This window comes from Carcharhinus amblyrhynchos, chromosome 20, assembly GCF_965287045.1.
Source record: "Carcharhinus amblyrhynchos chromosome 20, sCarAmb.v2.hapA, whole genome shotgun sequence".
Classification (NCBI taxonomy): Eukaryota; Metazoa; Chordata; class Chondrichthyes; order Carcharhiniformes; family Carcharhinidae; genus Carcharhinus; species Carcharhinus amblyrhynchos.
The window spans coordinates 28,054,283-28,079,112 of record NC_137343.1 but is presented as its reverse complement, the minus strand read 5'-3'; the positions used below and the strand labels follow the sequence as shown (position 1 = coordinate 28,079,112).

At 39.2% G+C, this 24,830-nt stretch overlaps 2 protein-coding genes across 4 annotated transcripts in view; one reads left to right on the top strand and one right to left on the bottom strand.

Moving 5' to 3' along the window:
• Positions 1-12,557, top strand: part of rsrc2 (arginine/serine-rich coiled-coil 2) — a 29,339-nt gene extending 16,782 nt beyond the window's left edge. The window contains exons 7-11 of one of the 2 annotated variants that reach the window (XM_080208345.1): positions 630-712; positions 1,775-1,816; positions 4,155-4,378; positions 8,758-8,847; positions 11,803-12,557. In XM_080208345.1, the coding sequence (XP_080064471.1) occupies positions 630-712; positions 1,775-1,816; positions 4,155-4,378; positions 8,758-8,847; positions 11,803-11,985 (622 nt within the window). In that variant the 3' untranslated portion in view covers positions 11,986-12,557. The remainder of the gene's footprint in view (positions 1-629; positions 713-1,774; positions 1,817-4,154; positions 4,379-8,757; positions 8,848-11,802) is intronic. The other variant, XM_080208346.1, reaches the window with a different exon arrangement.
• A 361-nt stretch (positions 12,558-12,918) lies between these two features.
• On the bottom strand, positions 12,919-24,750 carry LOC145355883 (uncharacterized). Of its 2 annotated transcripts, none has more exons than XM_080208344.1 (5): positions 24,681-24,750; positions 23,869-24,072; positions 20,286-20,415; positions 19,274-19,407; positions 12,919-17,838 (listed from the first exon to the last, which is right to left on the bottom strand). In XM_080208344.1, exons 2-5 carry the CDS (start codon positions 23,986-23,988, stop codon positions 16,945-16,947), a joined length of 1,278 nt encoding a protein of 425 aa, XP_080064470.1. In that variant the 5' UTR covers positions 23,989-24,072; positions 24,681-24,750; the 3' UTR covers positions 12,919-16,944. The 2 variants fall into 2 exon arrangements, with proteins under 2 accessions (XP_080064470.1, XP_080064469.1); XM_080208343.1 differs by lacking the exon at positions 24,681-24,750 and adding an exon at positions 24,537-24,653.
• Positions 24,751-24,830: the final 80 nt, after the last annotated feature.

Below are 24,830 nucleotides of genomic sequence, written 5' to 3'. Positions count from 1 at the left end.
AACAGCCTTCCAGAACAACAGGGAGAGAATCTGGTCAAGCCACCAACAACAGATTCTTTACTCCAGGAAAGTAAGAAGCCTTGCTTTCAGCTAACTAGCAGAATTCCAAAACCAGGAGAGAGAGAGAGACATTGCTTTCAATCTGATGTCCCTTCTAAAACTAACTCTGCAGCTTAAAAAAAGCCTTAAATTTACTAGGAAGAAGAAAAAACTGTCCAGAACACATGACCTTCCTCCTAACAATGCAGGGTCAATAAACAAACCTTATTTAAACCACTGAAGGAGCAATAAAAGGGCTTAAATTGACAACTCAGCCAACACTGAGAGCTGCAAAGAATATGATTTTAAAGAATAACATCTCCTAAAGGTACTGTAATGTCAGAGGTATTCCATTTGCCCAGTTCAGCTATTTGGCAAAGTTCATCTTTTACAGACAGAGGGTAGCTAACCCCCATCCATCCATTCCTGTGTGCATTTAACTAAAAATATAATTCACTAGCCAAGGTAAATAAAAACTGTGCTAAGCCTTATATGAAGCCTGCAATAACTATGGAAGAGAATTGTTTAGTTGTCAAGACAGAAGTGTAGATCCACTGGCAGTCAGAATTAACTAATTCTTTGAATCACAGGCTTGAAAGAGCCAAGAAGCTTCAAGAGCAAAAAGAAAAAGAATTACTGGAGAAACAGAAAGTGGAGCAACCGGATGTTGCAGGTAATTAATTTTTTGTGCAATTAATTACTGAATGTATGTACAGTGTGCTAATTTTAAGGTTTGCAGAACTTCAAGTAGAAATGAACAACTACATCAAATAAATATAAAACAAATCATATCCAGGTCAAATGTTTGTGAAATATTGTGTTTTGAGATTGGGAAGCAGAAGATGGAGGATATTTATGCAATTGCAGCAAAGCAGTTTCCACTTCACTGCAACAATTGGCATTTCAAACAATTACTTTGTCAGATTGGCTTCATAGTACTCTTGAAATCAGAAAGCAAACTCCTCCGGTAGTTGTAGGCTTCCACAGCAGTAATTAAATCCCATCAGTGCAGTGGATCTCCGGCTGCAGGAAAATAAATGACTAACGAGGCTTTTCTACAGCAATCCACATCATGGGAATTGTATTTCGTCCTCAAGAGTTGTAACTTAGCTTTGGAAGCAGGGGGCATGGATGTGTCATTGTAGTTAGTTCTTCAATTATGGAGTGAACTCACATCTTTGTGCAATATAATTAAAAGGAAAGATAAAATTATAGCACATTACTCCTGTAAATTCTTTGCTGCATATGGTTGCATTATATTTAAAAACTGTAACCATGGCTTTTATACTGCTGTGAGTTAATTCCCAAGCTAGTCATTTAAAATGTGTTTGAACTTCGAATTTATGCATGAGATTTGAGTTAATTTAATGTGTGGTACTTCATGAAATATAAATAGAAGGGTCCATGGTCATTAATATTTATGTTTACACTTCCCCTGATCCCATTCTTTCTAAAAGAATTTAAAATTGGAGCCTGAAAGTAGTAAAATTTAATGATGGTGAATGTTGTTACTGACTTGGAGGCGTTTAGCAGACGTGGTTGTGTGAGGTAAAAGAAGTAACGTCTTAACCTTGGAGCAATAAATACTCAAGTATCGCTTCGTATTCTTGACCATATTTGCCCAAATGCAGATATCAGGAATTAATGTGCATGCAAAACAGAAACTGCAGTAATATTTAAAATTAGATTTTGAAAAAAAAACTGCTGGAAAATAAGTACTATTTATTTTCAACAGATACAACTAATGGATCACTTGGAAGTGTCAACCAGCCAACAGGTTGGAAAACTTAATATCTATTAGCAAAGTATATCATTTTGCAACCACATTTGCATTTAATTTCAAAATACTCCAGCTGCCTGAGCTTCCTTTATGTGATTAATTGTTTAGTTTTGACTTGTAAGGGAGCTGTTGATTGAGTGTAGAACTCTCAACCAGGTGCAATTTGTGTTATTCTGTTTGCTGTCCTAGAAAACAATGTTAGGAAAAACCAAGTTTTTAATCAGAAACACTTGTCATTTTTCATCTTAGTTCCTCACTATCAGCTCAATCTTCAGCTTTTGGCTAATGCTGGTGTTTTCATTTTAAGATTATGCCACCATCTCATCATTGCCCATTAGAGAAAATGGTTTCTGTGTCTACCTTTGTAAACCACTTTTTATAATTTTAAAGACTTCATTTGGATCATTCAATTTTATAAATGTAAAACGCAAACTAATCAAAACAACATAGCTTTTTAAGTTAATCCTTTAAATCCCAGTATAAATCATTGTATCTGCCCTTTACCCTCATCTGAGGTCAGTATATCTTTCCAGCAGCTTGGTACCCAAAATTGAATTCCGTATTCCAGATGGGATCAGAACAAGGCTGTGTATAACTGAAGCATCACTTCTTACTTTTGCATTCCAACTCCCTTGAGTTAAAGGCCAACATTCCATCAGCCTTTTTATGCCTGTTCATTAACTTCTAGTTATTTGTGCACATGAGCATCTAAATTCCTTCTCTCCCTTTTCAAATTAATTCTTGAGATGTGGGTATCAATAGTGTGGCCAGCATTTGCTGCTCATGCCTAGTTGATTCAAGAAAGTCATGGTGCAAGTGTTCCCACAGTACTTTATAGGATTTTGGCTCAAATGCTGAAGGAACAGAATGCATGTCCAAAACATTATGGTATGTGATGTGGAGGTGGTGATCCTGTGCACCTGCCATCCTTGTCCTTAGCTGAGGTGACCTGTATGCTTGGTGCTGTCAAGGAAACTGTGACATGTAATGCATCCTGTGTATAATGTGCACTGCAGCCATGACATGATTAGATTATTTGATGAAGTACCAGTCATATTGACTGACTGATCTACCTTGAGTGGTTTCAGTTATGTTGAGTGTTATGCAGCTTCACCAATTCAAGCAAAAGGGAGAGCATTCCATACACGCCCGATATGTTCCTTGTAGCTGGTAGATAGGGTTAGAGGAGTCAGGAGGTGACCCATTCTTTGGCTACTCTATTAGACAAGACATTTGTTTGGCTGGGAGAGTTCAGTTACTGAGAAGTAATGACCTGCTTTGGAAGTTGACGATTGGGGTTCAGGACAGTAATTACTCTTTTTCAAGTGTGAATGGCATCAGCCAGTTATTAGTCCAAGCCCATATCTGGCCTACAGCGGATTGCCCCCTTATGTGCAAAATTACGAATGGAATTGAACCACGTCTGGAGTAGTGTGTGCTGTTTTGTTCCCCTTACCTCAGAAGGAGTATTATTGCCATTGAGGGAGTGCAAAAAGGTTCACCTGACTTGTTCTGGCAGGACTTTCTGATGAAGGGAGATTGGACACACTGGGTCTATATTCTCTAAAGTTTTGAAGAATGAGAGGTGATCTCATTGAAACTTACAAAATATTTAAAGGAATTGACAGGGTAGATGCAGGTCAGATGTTTCCCTTGATGGGGAGTTTACCACCAGGAGTGACAATTTTAAAATAAGGGGAAGTCATTTAGGATTGGGATGAAGGGGAATTTCTTTAAACAGGGTTGTAAATCTTTGGAACCTCTACCTCTGAGGACAGTGGAAGCTCAGTCATTGAGCACATTTAAGGTAGAAATTGGATTTATTTCTGATTATCCCCATAACCCTTTCCATTATTGTTGTTGTATGTAAAAGACGTTGAAATGTCCGATCAGCCGTGATTGTACTGAATGGTGGAGCAGGCATGATGGTCTGAATGGCTTGCTCCTTTTCATACGTTATTTGTGAAATCAGCAGCAAATATCACTTTTAATCTTGTGGTGGGGGAGGGTTATTGATGAAGAAGATAGTGTTGTGATAGACATTGTTCAGATAAACCTTTTCAGCAATGGTCTGGGACTTGAGATGATTAGTCCCCAGCAACCATTGTCATCTATTGCATAAGGTGTGACTCCAGCTAATGGAGAGTTTCACTTTTTACTCAGATTGGTGCCACACAGTTGTCAAATGCTGCCTTGAACTCAGGAACAGTCACTCTGACTATCCCTCTTAAATATACATCAAGTTAAGTTAACTGAGTATGCAGATATTTAAGTTATTCAGAATTGGATTTGTCTGAATAAATGTACATAATTATATTTCTGATATTCTTAACAGTTAGTAGTGGATCGGTTCTCAATGTTGCTGCTCTCCTGGCATCTGGTACTCAAGTTACACCTCAGATTGCAATGGCTGCACAAATGGCAGCCCTCCAAGCCAAGGCACTGGCTGAAACTGGTATAGCTGTGCCTAGTTACTACAACCCGACTGCCGTCAACCCAATGAAGTTTGCAGAGCAAGAGAAGAAACGTAAACTCCTCTGGCAGAACAAGAAGGAAGGGGTGAGTTTCAATACAAGTTCTATTGAGTACATCAGTGCTGCAGTGAGCTATGTGGCGTTGTGCTTTATCAGACTTTGATATAAATATTTTGTATGTTTTTATGCACACGTGCTTTTCAGGTTTTCTATTCCCTACCCATTCTCTCAACCTTTGTGCCTACTTTCATAATTCACCTAGCTCGATAAATTTACTGCCTTGTTCCCAGAAATTTGCTATTACCATTTCTGTACTGTCTGAAGGAAGATTATCCATCCTTTTTATTATTTTCGCCTTGTACATATCGGTGGGGGGGGGGGTGATTTCTGTACTCTGTCTACTTTGTAATTCCAGTACTTTTTTCCCTCCTTCTGTGAAGTTTAATCCTGAATTACACAATGTAATTTATGAAATAGATAATTTATTCTTGGTGCACAAAATACAAATTCTGTTCAAAACAGATTTAATTGCGTTCTCTTGCTGGGGAGGATCAATGTCTTAGAAATAAACAAAACTTAAGTTTGCAAATGGTAACAAAATTGAATGAAATTAAACAAGAGGTAATAGCTGATCAAATAATAACTGAGGTAATTAATTCCATCTGTGAGAAGAGGATGCAAGAGCTGAGAAATAATATTTACACAGCTGAAGAGAAGGCTCAGGTACAGAACTGTACAGACCAGAAACAGGTCCTTTGGCCCTCCAAGCCTGCACCGATATGTGGTTTCTATCCCTCTGTTCATCTCCCATTCATGTGTCTAGCAAGGTGCACCTTGAAAGTCGCTAATATGCTTGCTTCCATCACACTCAATGTGAAAAACCTTCCCCGCAGACCTGCCCTAAATTTATCACCTCATACCTTAAACCTGTTCCTTTTTTTTAGGCTATCCTTTACCCTGAGGAAAAGCCTCTGACTATCCACCCTATCTATGCCTCTTATAATTTTATAGATTTCAATCAGGTTATCCCTCATCTTCTGTCTTTTTAGTGAAAACAGTCTGAGTTTTTCCAACCTCTCTTCCTACCTAAAACCTTCCAGACCAGGCATCATTCTGGTAAACCTTCTTTGCACCCTCTCCAATGCATCCACATCGTTCTGTTAGTGTGGCGACCAGAACTGTACGCAATATTCCAAACACAGCCTAACTGTTATACTTGATATCCCAGTATGCTGTCAGCATTTTTGGCCACCTCATCCACCTGTGTTGCCACTTTCAGGGATCTGTGGACTTGCACTGACAGAGAAATCTGGATGTACTTCTAAGGGTTCTGCCATTTACTGTATAATTCACACCTGAATTTGATCTTCCAAAATACATCACTTTGCATTTGTCTGGATTAAACTTCACCTGCCATTTCCTTGCCCAAGTCTGCAATCTTATCTATATCCTGGATGTAAGAAAGATACTTTTGACAATCCTTGTCACTTCTGCAACCCCAGCACTGATCCCTGTGGAACACTACTAGTTGCTGATTTCCATTCTGAAAAGCATCCTTCCACCATTACTCTGTCTTCTATGAGAGAGCCAATTCTGTGTCCACCTAGCCAGCACACCCCGGATCCCATGAGACTCTACCATTTTTACCAGCCTGCCATGAGGGATTTTGACAAATGCCTTACCGAAGTCCATCAACCACTTTCCTTCATCAATCATTCAAAAAACAGAAGCATTCAACTTCTTGAATGGCACTGATAAACATCAACATATTTCAGAAAGTCACTGATTCTACAACACAATAGCGGGTAAAAGGATTCTAAATTTAACTGCTGTACACATGGGATGGTTACAGTGTCAAATAAATGTTTAGGGAATGGTTGTGGGTGTAGTATATCAGCAAATTGAGAGTTGGAACAAAAAGTTTGATGAAGGTTAAGACAAGTGTTATGCAATTGTTGTATTTCTGGATGCCAGATGGGTGACCGCTCTGACTAAGGTTTATCCAGACTCAAAACGTTGGTTCTGTTCTCTGTTCACAGATGCTGTCAGACCTGCTGAGATTTTCCAACATTTTCTGTTTTCGTTTCAGATTCAAGCATCTGCAGTATTTTGTTTACACCCAGGTGTATCCCAGTAATTTTACATTCCTGCCTAAATCTGTTGGGTAAATTCAAATAGAAATAAATTAAGGCTCCACACAATTTGTTCTTCAGAAATCATGGTTTGCTCACTAAAGTTATCCTGTGTAAATGGATTACGTATGATTAAATGAGACGTAGAAACAATCCATTCAGTCTAATCGATCCTTGCTGGTGTTTATGCCCCACTTAAGTTTCCTCCCATTTTTTCTTACAATCTATCATAGTAGCCATCACCCTCATATTTGTCCAGCTTCCCTCTAGTGCATCTATATGACACACTACCACCGGGAGCAGTTGAAGCAATTTCTGCATTCTTACTGCCCCTTGCTTCAGGAAATTTCTTCTAAATTCCACATTAGATTTCTTATTGACAGTCTTATATTAGTGGTCTCTAGTTATGCTGTTCCCCATTACAGGAAACATTTGTTCTGTATCCACTCTATTACACTCGAGGTGTTGTTATGGAAAATGTACCAGTTAATGGCGACTGACAGTGAACTGCCAAACCTAAACCAGGCAACTTGATGCTGATTGATTAAAACATTGCCTTGAGGAATGAACCAGTGAATGGCTGTCACTTATTTTGTATAGCTGAAACAGGTGTAATATGCGTACGTGTTCTTTCTGCCTGCAAAGAGCAGGGTCCAGAAATATACTATACTGTGAGCCCAACTGACAATCTTAAGTTAGTCATCAGTGTAATTTTTAGCGCACTGAGGATTATTTAGCCAATGTTGTTCAATCGCAGAATCACATCTGATGTATTTTAAGTTTTTTGCAAGCACAGGCTGGTTGGAATGGTCTATATCTTCCCCTTTAAAAACAGTGGAAGGGACGTGCTGTTTGATATATATTAAGGCACAGGACCCTAGTTTTTTGCAGTTAGAAAGAACATACACACATTGCACCTCTTTCAGCTAAAGAAAACAAGTGATAACCATTTGCTGGTTCATTTCTCAGGGCAATACCTTGATAAAACAGAATCAAGCTGCCTGGTTTAAGTTTCAAATAATGCCAGTCACTGTAAGACTCTTTTCTGGTTGCCAACCTTTCTGCGCCTGGAGAGTTTACTCTATCAAAACCTTTGTGATTTGAACACTTTTAAATCTCTTAATCTCCTTTGCTCTTGGAAACAACACACCTGCTTTTCCAGTCTTGCCATGTAATTGAAGTTCCACATTTCTATTACCATTCCATTAAATCTTTTCTGCACCCTCTCCAAGGGCTTAGCATGCTTTCTAAAGTGTGTCTAGAATTGGACACCATATTAAGCTGGAGTATAACCAATGATTTCTAAAGTTTTAGTAAAATGTCCTTAATTTTCAACTTTAAGCCATTGTTTATAAAGCCCAATATGCTCAATGCTTTTTAAACAATGCTGCCATCTTTAAAAATTTGTTCGCAAGCATTTCAGGGTCCTCCGTTAACTTTTCTTTCCCCACCTCTGTTTTCCTGTCACAATGAAGCACTTCATGTTTCTTTACATTTAATCAGACCTGCCTCATACCTAACCCATTTTGCCAGTCTGTGTACTCCATAAGTTAGGCACTATCCACCTCATTGTTGACTACATTTGAGTTTTATGTTACTTGCAAACTCTGAAATTATGCCCATGTCACCAAATCCAGTTCCTTGACCTATTTCAAAATTAGCAATTTAAAATTATCACAGTAAGGAGAGGGTTCATGAGAAAGATGGTACGCTCTGTCACGAGGAATGGTTGAGGTAGCAATCTTTGTTTTTAAGGGGAAGTTAGATAAATGTTTGAAATGGAGAATGACTCAAAGATATGGATGTTGAGATTAGTGTTAGCCTCTTTCTGTGCTGCAAATGTTAGTGGTTCTACAGGAAGGTTTTGGAATACAGAACAAACAAAGTACTTATTTTTTTTCCAGGTACAGCAACTGCATATGAAAATCAAACAAACAAAAATTGTAATTTTTTTTAAATGGGAAATTGTGTTGGGGTATTTCTCACAGCAAATTTTGTATGGTGGCTGGTTAATATTACATGTCTTGGGATCTGTATGCAAGTATGTAATAGTTTGACTGTGTATCAGTTGGAATAAATTGTTCTGATAAATTTGCTGTGTTACAACACAAAGCAAACTGCAGTTTGTTTTAGGCTGTGACAGTATCACTGTAAACACAGTACTCCTAATCACAAACTCATTAAAAGCAGCACTATTTTTCTACCTATAACGACCTATCCTTCTTGGTCTTTCTTTCTGTAAGATGTTATTTTGAACTGGTGACTTGTGTTTTTCTTTCTCCAGGTCAGTTTGATGTAGTGATTTTTCATGTGCTTTTTTTTCCTCTTTAAGGATAAGTCACAGACTGCAGAATTATGGGAAAAGCTAAATTTTGGTAACAAGGACCAAAATGTTAAATTCCGAAAATTAATGGGTATCAAGGTGAGTTGTATTAAGAACAGTAACGGTGGCACATTAATTGTTCATGTGAATTTTTTAAAATGCCATTATGATGGGAACAAAATGGCAAGTTGATTCCTGGAAAACAATGCTTAGAGTTAAATTAAGTTTACCTGCTATACTGGATGGTTTTGAGTAAAACTTGTTGCTGCCACTAATGTGGCTGAACCAAGTGACTGTGGGAAGAAATGCGATGCCTTGTCGGGCAAAAAGGAATTGAATTTATCTTGTAGTAAAATTGTATTCTGAAGTTGTTGAGCATTTTTAAAATTCATTTATGGAATGTGGGCACTGCTGGCTGGGCCAGCATTTATTGTTCATCCCTAACTTCCCTCCATTTCAGAGGGCATTTGAGAGTGAACCACATTGCTGTGGATCAGGTAGGGATGGCAGATTAATTTCCCTAAAGGGCATTAGTGAACCAGATGTATTTTTATGACAATCGACAAGGGTTTCATGATCATCATTAGACTTTTAATTCCAGGGATTTACTGAATTCAGATCCCGCCATCTGCCATGGCGGGATATGAACCCGAATCCTGAGATCTTGCTTTGGGTTTCTGGATTACTAGTTGAGTGACGATACCAATACATCACTGCCTCCCCAAGTTGCCATCGTCCAAAATTGTTGTTCCCAGAACTCCATTGGAATCTGTAACCATGTTTCCACCTCTGGCAGTACACCAAATGGCTCTCACCAAAGTCATAAATTATATCCCATATGACTGACAAAGATAAATCATCCCTCCTCATACTTCTCTCAAATCTGTAGCTTTTGATTTGGTTGACTACCAATCCTCCTCCAATTGGTAGTCCATCTTCCTTCAATGCTTCTTCACTGTCATCCAACTGGGATTGTTTTCACTTAGTTCCGTTTTCAGTGTATAAGTTGTAAAGGTTTATCTTCCTGCTCCTGCACCGTCACTTCCATAGTCTCCAAGGATCTATCCTTGACCCCCTTTCTCAACGCCATCCTGCTTCTCAGGACCAACATTTGGAAAATACATTGTTTTTGCATGTATGCTGGCCACAACTTCTCTTGACTCCTTCACTGTTGATAAATTATCAGGGTGCTGATCCAACACGCAAGAGCAAGAATCTCCAAATGAGCAAGAAAAACCCACTTGGTTCTCTAGTTACCAACTCTCTTCCTCTCCTTCACAATGTTCTTAAGATTTGAAACAGTCTGGTCACAACCTTTGGTATCATATTTGACTCCAAGATGTTCCAACTACACATTTGCGCCATCATTAAGACTACCTATTTCTACCTCTATCATCGTTTACCTTGGCCCCTGTCTCAGCTCTAAAATCCTCATTCGTGTCTTTGTTACCATTGGACTTGACTATTCCAGTGCATTCATGGCTGGTCACCAACATTCTACTCTACCTAAACCAGGGGATTTCTAAAACTCTACTACTCATGTCTTAACTTGCACCAGATTCTATTTACCTACCATCTCTCTGCTCACTAGCCTATGTTGATTCTTGGTCAAGCAACATCTTCAAATTTTTTTTTCAAATCCCTCCATGACCTTGCCCTTCTCTGTATGTCCTACAGCCCTTTGCAATACCTGCGCTGCTCTAATTCTGGTCCATTGAGCATCCCAGATTTTAGATTACTTCACATTGATGGCTAGGCATTTAGTTCCCATAAGTGTTCCTTTTAAGGGCAACACATATCTAAGCCCTAAACTCGGGAATTCCTTTCCTGTGTCTCTCTACCTCACTTTCCTCCTTTAGGACACTCCTGAAAACCTACCTCTTTGAACTAGCTTTTAGTCATCTTATCTCGGCCTGTGTCTTAGTGTCATATTTTGTTTAATAATGCTCCTGCAAAATGCCTTATGACTTGACTTATTGTTCGAGGTGATGCAGCTTCCTGCCGCTGTGGATCCAGGTGTTCAGTTGGAAAACTCACCTGTAGAAGGGAAATTACTTTAAATTGATATTAATATCTTTGATTGAAAAGTCAAAACAATACAATTTTTGTATTACTTCAGTCCTGGATTATCTTGAATGACTTGTCATTAATTAATAGTGAAATTCCACTTCCAACAGCCAGTCTGACAGTGAGCTACTCCACTTCAGCCAAATCTGGCAGTAGATGGGGCTAAAGCTGTAGTCTGAAACCTTGAGACCAATTTATGCACTGTGGCACGGAAATGCAGATTCTACAGCTAGTTTGTACAATTTTAAGCTCCCTTGAGTAATATATTTTGATCTGTAAGAAACTAACTAATCCTGTTCTGAGTGTTATACTGTCCTGCTGTTTGCAGTAACAGTTGGCATTTTATAGAGCACATCACAACTGGCTTTTCACCTAGTCAGTCAGCTAGATATTGAAGAATGAGAAAGAAGCAGCAATTGAACTTGCTGTTTGGGCCGACTGTGAACCAACAGGTAAACTAAGTTGCCATATTTGAGTAGAATGGGTTGATATTCTGACATTTAGGATAATGAGAGGTGTTCACATAACATTAAAAAATTCTTGGTGGGCTTGACAGCATGGATGCTGAATTTTTTTTTCCTGGCTGGAGTGTCCAGAACTAGGAGTTGACCATTTCAGCTGAGATGAGAAATATTTTTACTCGTACACCAGAAGACTACATGCTCAGTTGCTAATTCAGATTTTTATACACCAAGGCAATTCGGGGATATATAAATAAGATGGGAAAGTGGAGTTGAGGTAGGAGATTTGGCTACAGTCTTATTAAATGCCAGTGCAGACTTGATGGGCAGTGTGACGTACCCTTCCTATGTTCTTGTGAACCAATATGAAAATGCCTATGAAAGAGTCTGTGGTCCACAGTGTCTTCAGCTAAAAACTGTTGAAGCAATCTGAAGGTAAGGTCTGTCTTTTAGTCACACAACTTGTGAATGTCAAAGCCTTAATTATCTGGATGTGTTACTTTATTGTAATTATTTTGTTTTGAAGGATGAGGAAGAGATAGGAACCCCAGTACCAAATCCTGATGAAAGTTTCAAAACTCTAAAGCAGCAGGAAGAGGTATTCAGGAACTTGGATGCTCAATATGAGATGGCACGATCACAAACCCACACACAGAGAGGCATGGGCCTGGGTTTCTCCTCTTCGATGAGAGGAATGGACACAATTTAAGAAAAAACATTGTACTTGTGCTTGAGCACATGATTTTTTTTATATCGTCTTCGTCCATGTTGGAGATTTAAAGCTTCATCTTGATTTTCACTTTCCCATTTACTGAAAAAGCTAGCAATCTAGCTTGCATGGTTGTTGCAATGCAAAATAATTTATTAAAGGTTTTGATTGTAAAGATAACTGGGTGTATCAACAATCATACTGTGATAGTTACTCTTCCTAAACATTGGGACTTCATTGGAAAAAGAGTTAATGGCAACATTTTGCAATGAGGAAAGGGAAGCTCTATCATATCTTTCTTTCTTATGTATTTGAAGTGATGTATGCAGACTGGATTCAGACGGCCCAATTTCATTCATATTTTGTTGTAATACTTCATGTTGCTGTATTATGTGATTGCTTTTGTACTAAAACTTGTACAGTTATTTTCATCTTTTGAAATGCAAATGATGAATGTGTAGTTGTAAATTAGGATTTAGTTTGTATGTAAGTACTTATTCCAGTGCTGAAAAGCGCTTTATAGTGCACTGTTCATTATCAAGCTTTCTGGACAATAAATGGATGATTTTCAATACATGTACTAATTTAATGATATCAGGAATGCTCTTGCACATGATCAGAATTCTATCACAAACACATGTTGTATGAGTTAAAAGAGGTAATCCATTCCTAACTATGTCTCCAGCCCCATTATTATGAGTAAGTTTTCAGATACATCCCTAACAATTGAACCAAGGCTTCCTCTTTTTTTTGGTTAAAGCATCTTTTATCTATAACATTAGATACTTAAACCATTTTATACCAAAACTCATTTACCCAGATACTCATGAGGTGAACAAAGGTAAGAGTCGATTTACAGTTCAATCCAATTTTATTAAAGAATCTTATTATCAAAACTCATTAAAAGAACTCAACACTGATTTGAGACTCTGACACTACCCATGCAGTTGAACTTGGCTAGGTACAGCTGTCTTCACTGAGCTGTGCCTGTTCAGATGATCTTGCCTCAACTCAGGGTCGTCTTTGCGAAGGTTGGTCTTGCATATCCACTTCTGTCTTTGCTGTGACTGCAAGGTGCTATCATCCAGGTATCTCTTCTTTGCACCCTTCTGGAAGATTCTCTGGTTTCCAGCCAGTGAGGTTCGTTAGTTGCAACATCCAATGGGATTACAGTTTCCATATATGGAAGATGCCAGAATACTCTGAGTGTCCTTTCCATATCTGGTATCTGAAGTGCAGGTGCATCTGGCCAATACTTGCAAATAAACATTATTATTTGGTCAGGATCAGACACTTCTGATCCCAGCTTCCAGGATGTTCAAGCCTGGCTGCTCTGGCTATTTGCTGCTGTTTAATTTAGATTGTCTAATTGTGTATCTGGCCTTACTATTCAGGTCATTGGCTACAACCTTGGAATTATATGTCGGTACTGGAATTCAGACTAATTTATAATTTCCATTCTTACTTATCTTGCCCCTGCTAGCTCTTCAGTAAATGAGGGATAAAGAAGAAAAAGATGTATCTATAAAGCTCCTTTCATTACCTCCAAATTTCCCAAAGCAATTCGTAACCCAACAAAGTACTTATGAGCTTTGTCACCCTTGTATTGAAATTGGGCTGTTAATCTTTGTACAATATTCTCCACAAACAGCAATGTGATAATGATCAAATAATCTTTGTTAACTGAGGGATGAATAGGCACAGCATTAGGAACCATGACCTTGCTCGTCAGAACAACTGAATGGGATATTTTATGTCTATGTAGGAGAACAGGCAGAGCTTTGGGTTTTTTTTATTCTCATCTGAAAGAGAATAATGAGTTATTGCAGTCTCCATTACCAGACTTTGTGATTCTAAAATAAGATTTAAGGAGGGTGGGAAAGCAGGAAGAATGTACATAGTGGATAAGATTCATGAGAGACTACATCACTATTGGCACATCTATTTACCCATTAATGGTTCACATTCCTGATTGCTATTCAGTAATTGTGTGGACAAGTTTAGGCATATAATGATTGATGAGATAAAAACCTGCACAAAGGTTGAATGTATGGTGGAAAAAATGATCCTGAATGCATGCAGATTGATTCCAGAATGATTCAATGCACCAATTCGCAATAGAAACTAAACAGCTGTTCCAGAAGGCAAAGTGATACATGACATAGTTCACTCTCCCAAGTTGCACAAACACTACGAACCAAAATATCAAGCTTCCACCAGGAGAAAACTCATGAAGGAGAATACCTACTGAATAATACTGTTTTTACAAAATGGCTGGAGGATTGCTACTTTTGTTCTTTCAAGTGGTTGTACGAATACAACATGCAAATATGATTAAGCAAAATGATATGCTTGTCTTTCATGTCTGTCGATTTGAGATTTTTCTGCTTTTCCAATTAAGTCGCTTACCTACTCAGCATTTACATATCCTAAAAACTATAGATAATTCATACAGCGCAGGAGGTGGCCATTTGGTCCATTGAGCCTGCACCGACAACAATCTCACTTGGGCCCTAGCTCTGTAACCCCATGTAATTACCCCACTAATCCCCCTACAACTGGGGGGCAATTTAGCATAGCCAATCAACCTAATCCACACATATTTGGAGTGTGAGAGGAAACAGGAGCACCCACAGGAAACCCACGCAGTCACAGGGAGAATTCCACGTAATCACTGAAGGCTAAAATTGAATCCGGGTCCCTGGCCCTGCAAAGCAGCAGTGCTAACCACTATGCCACCAAGCATAAAGCTTCTCTAAAAGCTACACAATCTGAGTAAGCCATCCATCTTAGACCTATAAACTATTTTTGCTAGGCCCAAGAGCGATCCACAAGATGATTCATCAATTGTAACACCTATGTCATGAATGGTACAAACTATTGATTGTGAGTAAAACTCAGCTATGCAAGTCAGGTTCCTGGGGTGATTACTGGCTTTGCCGTTTGTGATATGGGTGCTACTTTGGTGGATCATCTAGGGCCTAGCAAAGATAACATTTTGTAAGACTAGGCTGGGTAGCTTACTATGCCTACCTCTCTTCTGTGTCCTTATCCATACCTGGGTAATTCTAGAAACAAAAGTAAGAAGTCTCACAACACTAGGTTAAAGTCCAACCAGTTTATTTGATAGTAAACCCACAAGCTTTTGGAGTTTGATCCTTCATTGGGTGAGTGGAGAGTTCTGGTCTCAAACAGAGCATATAAAAGGCACGCACCTTTCTTAATTACCTGTTGCACCTGCAAACCAACTTTTTGTGATTCACACAAGGACACCCAGGTCCCTCTGCACAGCAGCATGCTGCAATTTTTTGCCGTTTAAATAATAGTCCATTTTGCTGTTATTCCTACCAAAGTGGATAACCTTAAGTTTACCAATATTGTACTCTATCTACCAGACTCTTGTCCCCTCACTTAGACTATCTATAGCCCTTTGCAAACTTTCAGTGTCCTCTGCACACTTTGCTCCGCACTCATCTTTGTGTCATCTGTGAATTTTGACACACTACACTTGGTCCCCAATTCCAAATCATTTATGTAAATCATAAACAATTGCAGTCCCAACACTGATCCCTGAGACACATAAGTCACTGATCACCAACTAGAAAAACATCCATTTACCCCCACTCTTTGCTTTCTATTAGTGAACCAATCCTCTACCCATTGCCAATACATTACCCGTAACTCCGTGCACCATTATCTTATGCAGCACCTTTGGTGTGGCACCTTGTCAAATGCCTTCCAAAAATCCATATATACCACATCCACAGATTCCCCATTGTCCACTGTACACATAATGTTTTCAAAGAATTCCACCAAATTAGTCAAACATGACCTGCCCTTCATGAATCCATGCTGCATCTTTCCAATGGGACAGTTTATACCAAATGTCTCGCTATTTCTTCCTTGAAGCATCTTCTAGCATTTTCCTTAGTACAGAAATTAAGCTAACTGGCCTACAGTTACCCGCCTACAGACTATTTTTTTTTAAACAGTGGCATCACATTTGCTGTTTTCCTATCTGCAGGAACCACCCCAGAGTCCAGATGAAATAGAGAAATGAGGGTAATAGAATGGAAGCTGGGTGTGAGGAAGCATAATTGAAGCAGCTTGGGAGACAGTGGACTTAGGAATTGAGAGAGAGAAAAAAATAAGTTCACTGGGATTGGAACAGACTGAAATACCAGAGCAGTCTGGTTTGTGGAAGAATGTTGAAGCTGCCTCTTAGGGATTGGAGGATTATTTGGTTGAAGGCCCTGGTACAATGGCTTGATGTTCTGTAGTGGGGCCATTGGGAACTGGGAACGATGACAAAGTGTTTGGCTCTGCAAAGTAGAAGTTGGTTCACCAAACAACAGCAGATTTAACAAAAATGTTAGGAACGGACAGCAAGGGAAGCAGCTTACAGTGAATGACAGGAGCACAGAAATTGAGATGGCTGATGATCAAGAGAGGCTGTTATTGTATTTTTTTAAATATAGATGTGAAAATAGATAAGAAATAAACATACCTATGTAAAAGTAAGGAGAAAATTTAAGAAGCAATTCATGCATAAATGTCTCTTTTCTCATAATAAAAGTAGTTTAATGGATCAACAGTTTAGTATCCAAATCACTCTTAAATGATCCAAAACATAAACAAGGTCCAGTCTCAAAGTATAACCTTGCCAATCCTTCATTGATAAGACCTGCCCTGTGTCTACAACATTTTCAATCTAGCATCTACAATATTTTGCTTTTCTCATACTCATAGTCTATTGTTGAAATTGCCCCCCCCACCCCAGTCCACTCATGACAACATACCAAGAATATGATAATGACGTGTGAAATAACAACTCCAATTATATGTTTAGACTTCAAAAATGATTTTTTACTGTTCAGGATTATTTAACTACTGCAAAAGACACCCAAATTGAAGCAGGGGCATCGAGTTTAAATGCAGTCCAAACTCCTACCTAGAAGCTTATTTACAGATCAAACTAGAATACAAAACATGAGCTACACCAGTGATTAGATTATGATTTGCAAACTCTAATATAAGCAGCACTATAGGATATTCACTTTGACGTTTCCACAAGGTAGAAACATCATCAAGCCCCATCCAGCTTAATAGTAAAACCTTCATCGCTTCAGGAAAAAGTTTGTCTACCAATTCCTCAGCAGGTGGTAAATCTGTGATTCTGTCGATGTGAGTTGTTTTAAACTCTTCTACTTGCCTGCTGATCGAGGCATTAGCAGAATAAAACTGATGTCCCAACCAATTACTTACAGTATAAAGCATCCGACTACAATAAATAGAATTAACCCCTGTTTCAGTGGTTTCTGTTTTGATAATGAAGTCTTGAAGATGGGTCAGAAGTTGCAGTGTCATATCAGCCAACTTCTGTATAGATATGTTTTCACTTATGAGGAGTTCAACAAAATCAAGCAACAGTGTAATTGTTTTCTCGTGTTCCTTTTCTATTTGCAATGGTAACATTTTAAACACCTGATAAACTGAACTAAATTTGAGAGATAAAGAATCAGAGCCCAAAACCTCCACATATGATGAGTTATCTGCACAAAGTTCTTCAGTTTGTTGTAAAGTTCTTTCTTCTTGTATACAATAGTTATGGTCATCCTGATTAACGATACTGTTGTAAGTAGAATCCAAAGGTGAAGCGGCTGTCTCATATATATTAACATCAGGTACCACATTAATCCAGGGAATGCTTGAATGTAATGCATTAAAACTTTTGGGGTTTCTCATTTCAGAAATGCAATTTTCAAGCAATTCTTCTTTTGGGAGGTTTTGCAGAATCTTAACGTCATATTTTTCATTCAGAATGGGGTCATTTATTCTTGCTTTCCACAAATCCTGTCACAAGAAAGCAGATATTATGGTAGTCCAAAGTATTAGATAGCCACTGGGTTTGACAGGAAACAAAGTTGCATTACTTTTTATACAACATGCCATAACACTTCCTTTGCTAATACACTTGAAGGATTTCAGCAGTTTTTCAAGGCATATGTCATTCATTGGTTGAAACCAGGCCCATCCAATACCCCAGACTGCTGAGACTCCAGAGGTTGTTTTCAAAATGCTCATACGCCTATCCATGGCAACAAAGCATGAGAAGCAAGCAATCTGTGATTGGAGGAGGAACAACTCTGGTGGCAGCTAGTATGCTCCAGAAAAAGTGGCATAGGCTGGGTTAGAGAGACAGCTGTCATGCTGTGCATGTATGGGAGGAGGCTGGCTGCCAGACCAGGAGAGGCTGGTGAGCAGGCAGGTATGGTATGCATGGTGAGGGTGAAGAGACCCATTGTCCGGGGTGTGGGAAAGAGAGCAATCGCATGTGGGGGAGAGGGAGCATTTGAGTGTGGGAGGGAGGGGCTAGTGAGTGTGGGGGAGCGACAACATCCAAGTGAGGGTGCATGTGCACACGTATCTGACTCACTCAGCCTCACATAGTAACACCCAATCAAACCAACACACACACACACACACACACACACACACACAGAGTGGGTGAGGGTGAGTAAGTGAGCATCAAGGGATTAGGAGTGAACCAAACAGACTCTGTCCCTCTCACATGCTAATGGTGATCTTTATTAATTACTCTTTTTTTTAAAATTATCCATTCATTGTTTTACTTTTGCTCAGCAAGCTGTTCTTCATACCTCAACTTTATTCTGAAGTTCATGTTTACTGTTGTGCCAAACCTTATCTTTCTGAAATAAAAGCAAAATACTATGGATGCTAAAATCTGAAACAAAAACATAAAATGCTGGAAAATCTGAGCAGTCTGACAGCATCCGTGGGTAAAGAATAGAGCCAACATTTTGAGTGTAGATGAAGGGTCATCTAGACTCAAAACATTGGCTCTACTCTCTCCCCATAGATGCTGTCAGACCAGCTGAGATTTTTCAGCACTTGCTGTTTCTGCTGATCTTTCTGAAACTTGTTCATCAGTCCCTTGAGTGAAAAGAAAATGGAAATGTGAAAAGGTTGGATAAGGCTGTCTGAACCCACAATCACCCAGTCTGATCCTCATTGTACTCTCTCCCTATAGCTGAACACATTTATCACTAATATTTTAATTAATAGGTTCAAACTAAACTTTAATATTGTAACATACTATTGGTTTTGAATCACAGCATACACATTAAGAAAGCAAATGGAGAAGGAATTATCATTTAAGTTCAATTACATGAAGCATTATAATGATGCCAAATAATACATTTTCGCCATAATCTAAATAGCTGAAAATTCTTTTACAATTGACGTTTCTTTCAAATGCTAACAGTACCTGAAGCACAAGAAGGACATCTAACTGTTGCTCTTTGGTGTACATCTCAAACGCAACTCGAAATAGTCCCTGAACGCTGTAAAACCACAAATTGTTCACCACAGTTGGAATCTTCAGTCCTTCAAATCGAAATTCTGCAAAACAATGTTTTCAGACATCATAAGTAGAAGTGAAAGAGAAATGAAAAAGAGCTCAATTACAAGGTTGCCATCAACACTGTGGACAATCTACAGGTGTCAAGGACAGCAAGGGCAGTTACAGCAGAGACGATCATCAGAGATGGGGGAATCACAGTAAAAGCTAAAGCATGCCAGGGAAATGACGTGTAAAAGAGATACAACTGGTCATGAAATAGCTGATTGAAAACCAAAGACAGTCATGAGCAAATGGCACAGTGGCACAGTGGTTAGAACTGATGCCTAACAGCACCAGGGACCTGGGTTTGATTCCTGACTTGGGTCACTGGCTGTGTGGAGTTTGCACATTCTCCCCGTGTCTGTGTGGGTTTCCTCCGGGTGCTCTGCTTTCCTCCCACAGTCTGAAAGACATGCCGATAGGTGCTTGACCCAAAGATGCGCCAGAGTGTGGCGACTAAGGGAATTTCACAATAATTTAATTGCAGTGTTAATGTGAGACTTACTTGTGACTAATAAATAAACAAAAAAAAACCCAAAAAAATGTATAGCACCAGGGTTAAACTACATCTTGAGAACTATCTAGTTCTGGTCATCAAAACAAAGAGAGGCACTTAAGGCATGAAAATGTTGCAGAGAACAGCCACATAGCTGATCCTTAGTCTCGGGAATGTGAAATATGAAAACAAAACAAGAGAAATTTTGATGTTTCAAACTAGAAACAAAGCATTTGGGGCATCTTATTGAAGTACACAAGATAAATCTAGAAAACTTTGTTAAATAAAGATGTGTGAAGATGACAAAGGGAACATGATTGGTAAACTCTTTTGAATGGCCCTATAGATTCTACTGGATTCAAATGAGAATTAATATAATACCTGAACTAAAGCTGAGCTTAGTTGCTAATCCTTTCTTTGCAAATTTTGCATGAATTCTCGGGTGATTTTCAGTACGGATGCCAGTTTTTGCAACAACGTCAGCACCAAGGAAAAGAGGGGTCAAGCTCTCCTGAAAGTGAGAGAGAGAAAGAAAAATTTAATCATGTAAATGTCTTACTAGACATAAAATCTATTGACCATATTGGTTTTTTTTTAAATTAGATTTCCACGCACCATGTTTCATTACAACAATTACTTCAGTAAGAATATTTTTCAGGCTAACATTTTCTTTTAAAATATGGAAAGACAATTCATTATTTGGACACTTGGATTTTGTATCAATAAAATCGCAAGTTCACCTTTGGATTGGGAGTAAGAATGTTTTTCAAATAATCACCTGACCAGCTTGGTACCTGAGAGAGGCAGAATAGTATGCTTTTTGCACTACAATTATTTTAATTGATGGGGGAAGCAAGTGGTTCAAAGGCAAAGGCTTGTGATTCACTGTCAATCACATGACAGGGATGAGTTTTAACTTTGAATTTGTTTTGAACTGAATTTTTGAGTTCAGTTGGAAGTGAACTGAGAAAGTGATAAGCTGTCCAGCTTGCATTCTCCTTGCCTTGCCTGAGATAGAATGGTTAACAGTACCTGGCTAGGAAAGAGTGAGTATGTGGGGAGGTGGGAGAGTATCCTTGGGGCTTGGGAGTGGGTGAGGGAGTGTGTTTGGAGGATGGGAAAGAGAATGCGTGAGCGTGTCTGAGGGATGGGAGAGTATGATTCTGTGTGATAGAGAGCAAATGAGTGGGTGGGGTGGTAAAGAGTGAGTGAGCATGTGGCAAAGAGAGTGAATGAGTGAGTGGATGGATGGGTGCAAGAGATGTGGTGGGTGGGTGTTCACAAAAGAGGGAATGGAAGACTGAGTTTGTGCGGGTGAATGGAAGCCTGCCCAGTCTCAGGTTTCTGACTCATTCGACACAAGCACTCACATACACTGACTGCAGTCCTCTCACCTGCTAGTTATTTCTATTACGTTTGTTTTTAAACTTATGACATTGCTGTATTTTTGCTCATGCAATTGATTCTTTCCCCAAATCTTAACTTTTTTTTTGAAATTCAGTTTACTTTTGTGCAAAATCTTGTCTTTCTGAAACTTGCTTATCGGCCCCTTGAATGAGAAAGTATGTAAACGTGGCCCCTGAACAAAAAAAACTTGGACGAGTCTGGACTAGATAAAATGCACATCCCTCCCATCCCAATCATAACATAATTCTCTCCAAGGCTTAATAATCCAATACCTGAGCAAGGTAGGTTTGTAGATTTCTGATCAACTAGCATGAGTCATTGCAAGTAATGCTCTGTCTATGAGTGACTGAAAATGAAACCAAGTGGCTGCAGTACCACCTAGCTGAACAACAGTAGAGAGGAATTGAAGGAGAGTGGTGTGGTCAACTGTGTCAAAGGATACAATCAGTTTATCATGAGCATTATAAATGTAGACGCTGAAGCCGTGGTTGCTAATGAATTTAAGAAGGGTCACAGAGTCACAAGTGTTTGCAGCATGGAAACAAGCCCCTCGCCCCAATTTGTTCATGCTGTCCTTTTTTTTTGAAACCTCTAAGCTAATCCCAATTGCCCGCATTTGGCCCATATCCCTCTATATCCATCGTACCCATGTAACTATCTAAATGCTTTTTAAAAGAAAAAAATTGTGCCCGCCTCTAATACTACCTCTGGCAGATTGTTCCAAACACTCACCACCCTCTGTGTGAAGAAATTGCCCCTCTGGATACTTTTGTATCTTTTCCCTCTCACCCTAAATCTATGCCCTCTAGTTTTAAACTTGGGAAAAGATATTGACTACCTATCTTGTCTATACCCCTCGTTATTTTATAGATCTCTGTAAGATCACCCCTCAGCCTCCTATGCTCAAGAGAAAAGAATCCCAGTCTATTCAGCCTCTCCTTATAATTGAATCCACCAAGTCCCATTAGCATCCCAGTAAATCTTTTCTGCACTCTTCTTAGTCCTTCAACTAAAAAAAGTTTTGAGAACCATAAATCTAGGCTGGTACTCCAAGCGTACTCCAAATGCCACATGAATAAGACATTAAACCAAGGCCCTGACAACCCTTTCAAGTAGGCAAAAAAAATCTCGTGACAATATTTTAAAATAGTAGAGTCTTCCCTTGTGTCCTGGCCGATTTTATTTCTGAACTACAGGTTATCTGATCATTATCACATTGCTTCTTATGGGATATTGCACAGATTGACTACATTTCAATTAAGGTACTACATTAGCAGTGAAGTGCCGTTTGTGAAAGGTGCTGTATAAATGCAAGACTTTATTTTTTCTTTTAGCTCTTAATTTTGTTTTGACAAACTATTTTGTCCTGTGCAGTTTTTAACCATTTTGTTTAGTCTGGACATTAAATCTATACAGTGCTGAGTAAGATTGACATTTACACTTTTGTCCCTTTACACTACACAAAAAATAAAGAAACAAACACTGACTACAAAGAGTTTTTATGATTGAATTCACATTTCATTTACTCAAATACAGCAACCAAGCAATGATTCATATTTGCATTGCTATAATGCATTCAGTGGTAATTGCTAACTTTTTCTTAATTCAAAGGATATTGCCTTCACTGGCTAGGCCAGCATTTATTAGCCCATCCCTAATTTCCCTTGAGAAGTTGGTGGTGAACAGCTGCCAATGTTCATCAGTGGCAGAGGGATAGAATGTTTGTGGAAGGGGTAGCAATTAAGCAAGATGATTTGTCCTGGATGGTGTCAAGCTTCAAGTGCTTTTGAAGCTGCAGTCATCCAGGCAAGGGGGGAGTATTCCATTACGCTCCAGATTTGTGTCTTGTACATTGTGGACAGGCTTCAGGAGGTCTAGAGTTGAACTACTCACCACAGGATTCCTAGCCTCTGGCCTTTTCTTATTGCCACAGTATTTTGTATGGCTAGTTCAGTTCAGTTTCTGGTCAATACTAATCCCCAGGATGTTGACAGTGAGGGATTCAACAATGGCAATGCCATTGAATGTCAAGGGATGGTGGTTAAATTGTCTCTTGTTGGAGATAGTCATTGCCTGCTCAGATGTTCCTTGCCACTTGACAGCACAAACCTGGATATCATCCAGGTCTTGCTGCATTAGGATATCAACTGCTTTCATAAACCTTAATAAGAGAACTTCAAGGGTTACTGAATCCAATGCTATATCTATTCTAAGCCTTTGCTTTGCACTCTCAAATTTCAACTTTGATTTTTAATGTATTCTAATAAATTAAATTCATAGTACAGACATACATTAAGCTGTCATCATACTCTCCTATTTGAAATGTAAATGATACTTAAGAATTAGGAATTTACAAACCCATATCATACAAGGCTACGGGCCAAGTGTTGGAGAATGGAATTAGAAATAGATAGATGCTTGTTAGCAGCACAACACAGACAATGGGTTGAAAGGTCTCTTTCTGTTGGAAAACTCTATGACTAATGTTTCATCACCCAAACAGACTTTGGAACTTTACATAAATAACAATCAAGTTTAATATTTAAATAATACCAACCTCCACCTGATAATCTTGACACACCTTAACTGAATCAGGAGGACTCAAGAATACAAATCTGATTTTCCTGAGACCCACACTCCATTCTGGCAAACGCACAGAATAACGTTCAAGAGTCATCGTGGTTCAATGTTCGTCACATCCCTCTGGAGGTATAGAATTACTCAGATCCCATAACAAAACCAGTTCCCATTCCGAGAGACACTTCAAAAGTAAAAAGAAAGAGGTGACTGTTGAACCAAACCAGAAAATGCTGGGAAAATGTCAGCAGGTCTTACAGCATTTGTGGAGCGAGAATACAGCCAACGTTTCGAGTTGGGATGACCCTTCGTCAGGGCTAGTAAATGTTGAAATATGCGGCAGGCCGATCAGCATCTGAGGGAGAAAGGCGAGTGTCTCCGACATTCATTAGCAAGGTGGCCTCTGCCTACCGGAATTTCACTCATAAAAGCTGCGGATGCTAGAATCTGAAAGGGAAACAAAAAAAAATGCCGGACAATCTCAACAGGTCTGACAGCACCTATGGAGAGAGAAAGTTTCAAGTCTGGATGACCCTTTCTCAGGACTGGTAAATGTAGGAATGCGCAATAAGTTGATCGGCATCTGAAGGAGAAAGGCGAGCGTCTACTCTTCATCAACAAGGAAGCCGCGGCCTACCAGGAACTCACTCATTTTTTTGGCTTGAAAATTTAACCGGGGTTTCAAACAATTTGCTCCTCGCAATTTCTTTCAGCACACACAGCAATTGGTCTCCACACCCCGAGGAACTTCATTGCTAAAGCTCTTTGTTCGGTGTATGGAGACTCAGGTACCTCATGAATATCAGCAGCGATCATAATCCCTGGTTAACAAGCAGAGCTGCCGGATTCAAGCCAGGCAGTTCCCCTCCATCACTATGGAAGCAGCCCAGGTCACAATCGCTTTGCACTCTGAACCCCGCCCTTTAACCCCCTCTCCAATCG

Excerpts from the sequence above, each read along its gene's own strand:
- LOC145355883 (XM_080208344.1), bottom strand. The coding sequence starts at position 23,988 with ATGACTCTTGAACGTTATTCTGTGCGTTTGCCAGAATGGAGTGTGGGT. Across the intron at positions 20,416-23,868 it reads GTCAAGATTATCAGGTGGAG|GAGAGCTTGACCCCTCTTTT; the intron begins GTTGGTATTATT and ends TCTCACTTTCAG. Across the intron at positions 19,408-20,285 it reads TAAGCTCAGCTTTAGTTCAG|AATTTCGATTTGAAGGACTG; the intron begins GTATTATATTAA and ends ATTGTTTTGCAG.